Source organism: Salvelinus alpinus, chromosome 20, assembly GCF_045679555.1.
Source record: "Salvelinus alpinus chromosome 20, SLU_Salpinus.1, whole genome shotgun sequence".
Classification (NCBI taxonomy): Eukaryota; Metazoa; Chordata; class Actinopteri; order Salmoniformes; family Salmonidae; genus Salvelinus; species Salvelinus alpinus.
Genome location: NC_092105.1, coordinates 27,593,963 through 27,603,696, shown reverse-complemented (window position 1 = coordinate 27,603,696; position 9,734 = coordinate 27,593,963). Strand labels below are relative to the sequence as shown.

The following is a 9,734-nucleotide window of genomic DNA, read 5'->3' as shown; positions in this document are numbered from 1 at the left end:
CACTCTCCATATTTTCAAGCATAGTGGTGGCTGCATCATGTTATGGGTATGCTTGTAATCGTTAAAGACTGGGGAGTTTTTATGATAAAAAAGAAACAGACTGGAGCTGAGCACAGGCAAAATCCTAGAGGCAAACCTGGTTCAAGCTGTAACACAGCAAAATGTGGAATAAGTCAAGGTGTGGATGAATACAGTACTTTCTGAAGGAACTGTATGTGTGTGGCTTTGATTCAAATTAAACTGTATTCGTCACGTGCACAGGATACTGTTAAATCCAGGGGATACATATCTCTCTCAGTTTTAATGGTGTGGATAGAAGGTTTCAGGGTGGGTTGGAGGGTTGGGCTCTACGTTTGATTAATTTGGGGAGCAGCATGCAAGTCGTCCGCCAGAGGTTTAACTCACTTTGTGAAGTTTCACGTGACGGAATTTAGTCATGAGCCTGACGATGTGAGGTTGCGCACAGGCAGAACGACCGACGCATGAAGAAGCGCAACAGGAGTTGAGCGCGCCCAGTCTCTATTCAACTTTATCCAAATGCCATTCTAAAGTTGGTATTGGGATGTACGACTTTTCTCTGTTTCCGTGGATTTGAATAAACTACGTTTTTCTTTTCTTTTGTTTTAATCTGCCTTCATTTGTAATCTCTTCGTGTTGGAAAAGTTGGTATTTGTTTTACAAAAATGGAGCGAAAAACGCCGGGGAATCTTTCTTGCTGTTGGAGCTTTCTTCTCGCGTACTTCTGGTGCTGTAATCTCACTGAGTGTTACAATTTGGATGTAGACCACCCCATTAGTTTCAGTGGACCAAATGGATCTTTATTTGGATATTCTGTATTGTTACACAAGTACCAGAAAAACACATGGTAAGTGAATCAAACATTGTTGTGGGCTTTTTTAAAACCTCTATTCATACTGTAGAACACCACAACTGAATAGGCTACACACATTTAGGCTATTAGTTGTTGAAGAATTAACAAAATGGGTATTCAGCCCCAAAATGTGTGAAAACTGTTAATTAGGGATTCTATAAACACAAGTACCTTTTGACACAACAAACCACCAGAAACTGCACATTACGAGTATCCATGTTGCCTTTTGAGTTTTTCAGTGTGAAGGATTGTTTTTGTTCGATATCCCACAGCTGGGGTATTGATGTGTATAAAACTGTAACGTTAGGGATATTAATTTCCATATTGCCTGTTATAGGTTATTAGTCGGAGCTCCAGTTGCGAATTCATCTTCCTACCCATCCGTAAAAAAACCAGGAGCAATTTATAAGTGCAGCATCTCGAACAAGAGAGAATGTCAGCAAATATCAACAGGTTTGTAATATCGACTTTACAAAGAAAAAATCTGTGTTGCTTCCAAGTTATTTGACCAACGTTGTTTTGGGGATTTGTGCACTGACATTGATCCATTTCCAGTGGATGATAAGAAAGCCCGCTGGTCAAATAACCAGAACCACTTGATGTTTAACATGGATGCCCCACAGATTGTTTTCGAAGGGTTTATAAGGCATTTTTAAAGGTCATTGCCACCTCTCAATTCACGTTCTCTCTCTCTCACTCGTTGGTGTGTGTGCTTGCATGTGTGTGTGTCTGTACTACAGGTGTGGACAGTTGTGGGAAGACATGCTTGTCTGAGAGTGACAACCAGTGGCTCGGAGTCAGCCTGTCCAGACAGCCTCGTGATGGCCATGTATTGGTATGTTAAGTCAATCAATAAATCAATCAAATGCATTTATAAAGCCCTTTTTATATCAGCAGGTGTCATAAAGTTATTTGCAGTGATGGTCATGTATTGGCTATGTAGATTAGTCCCAGTAGGGGTAAACAAATGATACAATCCCTTCTCAGATGGTCAGTATTGGTGTAAATTCCAGTGATACACAGTCTTTGTGCCCATTCCGAGACCGAAATCAAATAATGAGATGGGTACATCTTGTATTGGTGAACTTTGTTTAAGGCCAGGCACCACACCCTCATAGGGTATTTTATTTCCCTTAATCATATCACAATCAACTTTTGCCAGTTGAATGTAGGCACAAATATAATACTTTTTTTGTATAAAAACATTGATGAAATATTTTATTGAAATATGCAATCGAGGCAACATCTAAATATGCACATATTTGCATATTGCAGAAAAAAAAAATACATGTATCTAGGATACAAAAATGTACAACATATCAACAATTCCCTCTGAGCAAGTCTGGAGAATATGTCTAAGGATAACCAAAAAACAATTTGGTGAATGCAGATGCTTCTGAAGCTGAATGTTTTTTGTTGGCTTGTAAGACGAATCTGACTTTCGGGAAATGGCAGTTGAAGACAAGTACACTGAATTTAGACTAACGCCAAACGGCAAACGTCTATTTAAACTCAATCACCATCTCTTCAAAGTAAATGACTAAATATAGGCCAGTTTGTAACAATCTCTATGAAATGGGCTTTTAGTGCAATTCAATGTAGTCAGCTTTGAAATGATTGATGTATGTCCATTTTAAAGTGGTTCAAATTCATTAAAATGTTGATGACAACATTATGATAAACTAAAGAAAATATACAGTACCAGTCAAAAGTTTGGACATACCTACTCATTCCAGGGTTTTTCTTAAGTTTTCTATTTTCTACATTGAATAATAGTGAAGACATCAAAACTATGAAACAACACATTTAACACCAAAAAAGTGTTAAACAAATCAACATATATTTTATATTTGAGATTCAGAGTTGCTACCCTTTGCCTTGAGGACAGCTTTGCAAGCTCTTGGCATTCTCTCAACCAGCTTCATGAGGTAGTCACCTGGAATGCATTTCAATTAACAGATGTGCATTATTGAAAGTTAATTTGTGGAATTTCTTTCCTTCTTAATACGTTTGAGCCAATTAGTTGTGTTGTGACAAGGTAGGGGTGGTATACAGAAGACAGCCCTATTTGGTAAAAAAACAAGTCCATATTATGGCAAGAACAGCTCAAAAAAAGTAAGAGAATAGATAGTTCGTTATTACTTTGACATTTTCTTCATGTGCAGTCACAAAAAACATCAAGCGCTATGATGAAACTGGCTCTCATGAGGACCGCTACAGGAAAGGAAGACCCTATGCTACAGAGTTCATTAGAGTTATCAGCCTCAGAAATTGCAGCATGAATAAATGCTTCACAGAGTTCAAGTAACAGACACATCTCAACATCAACTGTTCGTAGGAGACTGCGTGCATGGTCGATTGCTGCAAAGAAAGCACTACTAAAGGACACCAATAATAAGAAGAGACTTGCTTGGACCAAGAAACACGAGCAATGGACATGAGACCGGTGGAAATCTGTCCTTTGGTCTGATGAGTCCAAATTTGAGATTTTTGGTTCCAACCGCTGTGTCTTTCTGAGACGCATAGTTGGTGAACGGATGATCTCTGCATATGTGGTTCCCACCATGAAGCATGGAGGAGGAAGTGAGATGGTGTGGGGGTGCTTTGCTGGTGACACTGTCAGTGATTTATTTAGAATTCAAGGCACACTTATCCAGCATGCCTACCACAGCATTCTGCAGCGATACGCCATCCCATCTGGTTTGTGCTTAGTGGGACTATCATTTGTTTTTCAACAGGACAATGACCCAACACACCTCCAGGCTGTGTAAGGGCTATTTGACCAAGAAGGAGAGTGATGTAGTGCTGCATGAGATGACCTGGCCTCCACAATCAGCCGATCTCAACCCAATTGACATGGTTTGGGATGAGTTGGACCGCAGAGTGAAGGAAAAGCAGCCAACAAGTGCTGAACATATGTGGGAACTCCTTCAAGACTGTTGGAAAAGCATTCCAGGTGAAGCTGGTTGAGAGAATGCCAAGGGTGTGCAAAGATGTCATCAAGGCAAAGGGTGGCTACTTTGAAGAATCTAAATCTATTTTGATTTGTTTAACACTTTTTTGGTTACTACATGATTCCAAATGTGTTATTTCATGGTGTTGATGTGTTTACTATTATTCTACAATGTAGAAAATAGGAAAACATTGTGAAAAATCCTTGAATGAGTAGGTGCGTCCAAACTTTTGACTGGTACTGTATTTTTTCCTGATGTTTAACATTTATTTTTGGAAAATACTCATTAATGGACCAAAGTTCCAACAAATCTGAGAATTGATAGGTAGATGCAACATTTTTATTTCAGCCTGTAGTGCCTAGTCTTAAACAAGAAACAAGACTTGCATCCTTTGCAACCCTACCAGACATATCAAATGATCCCATATTACACTGATGTTCCTATTTTGAAGACCCACATCATTTACACGTTTTGTGTTTAGCCTATAGTCTGTTGTCATTTAATGTTATTTCGGAAACTAGCTGCTGCGCAGTGCTCGGATTATGTCACTTGTTAGAATAAACACAAACGTACATATTTTGTGTGTAGACTATTCCATTGTTGTTACATTCCTCCTCTCAAATAGTTGCATTTCCTTCAACAACATCTGTGTTGCTTCTCCTTCCACAGGCATGTGGGCATCGTTGGAAGAACGTGTTCTATTCCAGGAAAGAAAACCAGAACAAGCTGCCTCATGGTGTCTGTTACAGATACGAGGCTGACCTCAAACAGTCTCAACCACTCATCCCATGCTACAAAGGTACACTGTTATGCATTTACAGGATATCTGATTCTTATTCATTAATGCATACCGTAGCAAAAGTTTTGCAACAGAAAAATGAAAATGTGGGTTATAAATCACATAAATCAGTCAATAACCGAGGCCGAGTATCCATATGTTCTTGTTCTCGCCATGTCTAACTCCAAGGCCACACCTGTAAGCAACCTGCACTGAGTCTGAGAGCTTGTTGACAGTAAGCTTGCTTTATAGGCCAAAATGAAAATGCATCTGCCACTCTTTCTCCAGATCACCAACGGAAGTTTGGTGAGGACTATGGATCATGCCAAGCAGGGATATCCAACTTTCTGACTGAGGTATCAGTTCCTCTACATATTCTGTTTTAACCTAAAGTTTATGTATATGCTAGTAATGCACGTGTGCATATACACATACACAGGTACATGTACACATACACAAGTCACAAACCTGAAATGCACACAACCCATCAAACTGGGAACATTCCCAGAACATTAGTTAAGATTCCCTTTAAGTTCTAGTTAGTTTTTTTTCTCTAAGATTAGGATGATAACATCCCAAAAACATTCAAACATTCTTCGGAAAATGTTTTAAATTAAATATCCTTGGGATGTTTTCCTAACATTCACTAAGATGTTGTGCACAACATCTGAAACAACCACCACAGGACATTCCCCAAATGTTCTCATTAGGTTTCCAGGTAATGTAATAACACAATGTACCAGTAATGTTTTAAGAACATACTGCTGCAACAAAATATGAGAGCAGCGGTCTGGGAACATTCTTTTAACATCAGGTGAATGTTTTATACAAACATTGTATAATGATCAGCACTACTGGATCATTTTAATGTTATGAGAACAAACATTTGCCACAACGTAAAGAAGGTTCTGCGAACTTTCACAGAACCAATTTTGGTTTACTGGGAAATCACAAACATAAAAAACAACTGAACAATACTCTGATGTATGTGTTGTGTTATTTTTCTTCAGGACTTGATAATAATGGGAGCCCCAGGGACATCGTACTGGACTGGATCTGTCCTGGTCTACAACACCTCCAGCAGGGTCCTGTCTGCCTATGTGGATGACAGCAGCACTGTCCTCTATGGCAGTTACCTGGGTATGTTAATTATAATATGGTTGGAGACGATCAGAAAGACTTGTCTGGTTGTCACACGTCTCATAAAGACACTCGGTTGTTTTTGAGTTGGTGATGTGTAATGTAAGGGAATACAGAGAGGAAGCATGCTTTTGTGTGTGTGTGTGAGGGGGGGGTTGCTCAATATTTGCTCAATTGTAGTTACTGCAAATCATCATGCCAGTTACGTCTGGCTTGTTTTTCTTATCTCTTATAGAGGTCGACCGATTAATTGGAATGGCCGATTAATTAGGGCCGATTTCAAATTTTCATAACAATCGGAAATCGGTATTTTTGGACACCGTTTCTTTTTTTTACACCTTTATTTATTTAGTTAATATATCAACCCGTGCCATCTGGTTCTACACTACCTGTTCAGTTGGGTATACTAAAGTTGTACTAAGGTTTACAAATGTTTTATTAAGGTTATACTAATGTTGCACTGACATTGTATTAACGTTGTGATACGTTTCCATTGCCGGGCTACTCTGGTAGTCTGATTCTTTGGTTATATTAAAGTTGTACTAATGCTGTACTGGCGTTGTACCTACATTGTGATCCTTCTTTTCCTCACCAGGCTACTCGGTTGGGGCTGGCCACTTCCTCCACCCTGACTCCACAGAGATTGTTGGCGGTGCACCTCAGCACGGGCAGACTGGTAAGGTAAGAGTTAATTTCATTCCTGTTTTTTCTTTCACCCCCATCATATCCTAAATATATGATGCATTTGGGCATTCCTCATGTTACTGGTGAAATGTATGAAATATGTGCTATTGAAAAATACATGTGGGTTTTGCTCTGGTTGCCCTGTTGCAGGAGAACTTTCCTGCAATGCAGGCCCTTTTAAACTTGTCGAAAGGCTTTTATTTAGAGATGCTTTAAGGATCTTGTCGTCAATACATTCGATTTACATTTAAGTAATTTAGCAGACACAGACTATGTCCCAAAGGGCACTCTTTTCCCTATTAAGTGCACTACTTTTGACAATGGCCCATAAGGTAATGTAAGTGAATCTCTCTGCAGAAAGTGGGGAATAATTTTGTCTTGTGGCAATTCTGTGCACATTTTATGGAGGAATATTTTATTTTATTTTTAAGACTGTAAAATACATGTCCCACAGGAATGTTAAGATGACAGATGGGAGATATTTTATCAGTAGAAAGCAATCAGATTAAAGCATTGTTGGTTAAGGGCTTGTAAGTAAGCATTTCACTGTAAGGTATTTATCTGTTGTATTTGGCGCATGTGACAAATAAAATGTGATTTGATTTGAGATCATGTCTGTATGGGTATTGTGATATAATCTAAGTAGTTTATGCATTTTACCATTCATCCTTAGTTGGCTTTAAGTTTTGATGTGACCAGGTCGTTTCTGTCCTCTTCTCCAGGCCTACCTATTCAGAGCTGAAGAAAACATGCTGAAGATAATCAGTGAAGTCAAGGGCAGCAAGGTGGGAATTAGTAGCCAGATATCATTACGGCCAGGTTCCCTGACACAGATTAAGCCTAGTCTTGTACTAAAAATCTCCATTGAACATTTTAGTCTAGAACTGGGTATAAGCTTTGTCTGGGAAACCAGAAATTAATGTCTTGATTTTGAGGCAGAACTCGATCATACCTCCTCACTGCAAAATCAACTTGTGACAACTGCTGGCTTCATAAATAAATTTGATTGATTTGATCGACTGTATTGACTTGAAACTTGTTTTCCTATACTGTAGCTCGGCTCGTATTTTGGTGCCAGTGTGTGTGCCGTGGACCTGAATGGAGATGGCCTGTCTGATCTACTGGTAGGATCTCCCATGTACAGCACCGTGAGAGAGGAAGGACAAGTCCATGTCTACATAAACCAAGGAGCCGTAAGTACTGGGATCTTTCCCAATCCGTTTTTCCTTCAATTCAATACAACTTTATATTTGTCCCCTCAGGGGCAATTAAGATAGGCTTGTCACTTACAAGTATCATAATCAACACCCTCCACATAAAAAATACAGTATACGACAGACAACCTTGATTTCCCTGATTCCTCTTCTTGCCTTCTCAAAACTCATTGGAGGAGAATGTCAGGGGGGAGGGACATTGGATCTTCTCTTCCAATGTGGCTTGAGAAGGTGAGGAGTGAGGATGCGAGGATTCGAGGAAAAACGAATTGAGTGAGATACAACCTTTCTTTCACCCCTATCATAAAAAAAAGTTGTTGTGCAGTTATTGTGTGTCTAGCTGTGTGAGTTTTGCAAATAGCCTTGGATCTAATGTAATTTGATGGTCCATTACCTATTGAAATGTTTACTCTAAACTTTGTGAGGCTGCTATATGGAACACTGTCTCTGAAGATACAGTATTTGTTAAAACAGAACAACATCAATAGAGACTTCCTACCTCACATCACATCTCACACACATACTGTTATCTTCTCAACTTAACTCTGTAGTTCTTAAATATGATAGTAGTTAAGCATCTCATACAATACTGGTGTTGTGCACTGTTATAACAAAAACCTTTCAAAACCAATGATGGTATCACTTAACATTAAGTTGCTCTTATACCTATGTAGTAACATCTAGACTAACTATTCAGCTTTCAGAACAATGAGATAACTTTATAGAAATTAATATGCTCAAGTAAAGAGATTTTTCTTTTATTGTAATTTCCTATAAAAAGAAGAGGCTGGAGTTACTATATTACTGTACTGTCTTATACACTGGCAGATGATATAAAGCAACACAGCATGTTGATAGCAGGACCTGAGGACTGTTTCTATGACTGATGAGTTTGTATTACGGAACGCTAAACCAGCAGATATCTGCTACATTTATAGTGTACTACTAAGGACCAGGCAACTCTGCATGACATGAGTAACTTGACGTAATTACCAACCTAATGACTGCAATTACATGGAGCTTAGCTAGCTACTTCCCCCACATATCTCCATCAGCAAATGACCGTTTCTTTCTTCCCGGATCAACTTTACAAGCCATTACCCTGGGCGAGAGAAGGATTATTAAGACTGTAAATGAATGTGTTTTAAGGCTAATATGAAGGAAGCAGAGTTTCAGTTGGTGGGAAGCAACTCCTATGCTGCCAGATTTGGGGAGACCATAACTGATCTGGGAGATATTGATGATGATGGCTTTGCTGGTGAGTGTTATGCATATTTTTTTGCAAAGATATAAAGCAATTCTTACTTTATCTTTAAAGTTATAAGGATTTGTCACAGTACAGCAAAACTATTATGACAAAATCAGCAACCCTAGCTAATGTGCCAATGTTCTGCATAGTTTTTGGTAAAAAATAAATACAAATAAAGTGAAATTGAACTTGGTGGTATTCCAAGTAGGTACTGTCCCATTTGTTGCACAATAAAATCTCTGTATATTTCAGTTGAATGCAATGTAGCCTGATCCACCATCCGGACCACTGCGCTCTCATTTAGTTTCATTGTAAGCTCGCAAGATCAGGATGGTTGATCAAGGCTATGAGCAATTGGCAGCTCTAAAACTAACAGAAAGCGAGCTATGCCAGTCAGAAGGAACTACACTAAAGTCTGTGGTAATATTGGGTAACTGGGTACGAAGATACACACCATAAACTAGCCCCACTCAACACAGAGGCAATACCACCAACCAACCAACCAACCACATCCCCTACAGCTGATCACAGGACCCCAGCACACTTCTAACTGCCACTTACACCAGCCTAACTGCCAGTTCCTCAACACCAGCACACACACCCACCCACACACCCACACACACACCAGGGTTGGGGTAAATTCTATTTAAATTCTTGTCAATTCAGAACTCTAGAATTCAGAACTCTAGAATTCCAATTCTCTTCAATGCTTTTCAATTAGGAAAATCTGGAATTGGAATTTGGTTTACTTTCTGAATTGGGGCGGCAGGTAGCCTAGTGGTTAGAGCGTTAGACTAGTAACCGAAAGGTTGCAAGATTAAATCCCCGAGCTGACAAGGTAAAA

The 9,734-nt window shown here is 39.2% G+C and overlaps 1 protein-coding gene across 1 annotated transcript in view; it reads left to right on the top strand.

Annotated features, from left to right (window-relative positions):
* The first annotated feature begins 432 nt into the window (after nucleotides 1–432).
* LOC139546606 (integrin alpha-4-like) overlaps nucleotides 433–9,734 on the top strand; it is a 30,028-nt gene continuing 20,726 nt past the window's right edge. The window contains 10 exon segments of the mRNA XM_071355170.1: nucleotides 433–865; nucleotides 1,209–1,324; nucleotides 1,612–1,706; nucleotides 4,495–4,624; nucleotides 4,892–4,959; nucleotides 5,614–5,743; nucleotides 6,339–6,424; nucleotides 7,150–7,212; nucleotides 7,483–7,620; nucleotides 8,791–8,899. Coding sequence (XP_071211271.1) covers nucleotides 684–865; nucleotides 1,209–1,324; nucleotides 1,612–1,706; nucleotides 4,495–4,624; nucleotides 4,892–4,959; nucleotides 5,614–5,743; nucleotides 6,339–6,424; nucleotides 7,150–7,212; nucleotides 7,483–7,620; nucleotides 8,791–8,899 — 1,117 coding nt within the window. The 5' untranslated portion in view covers nucleotides 433–683.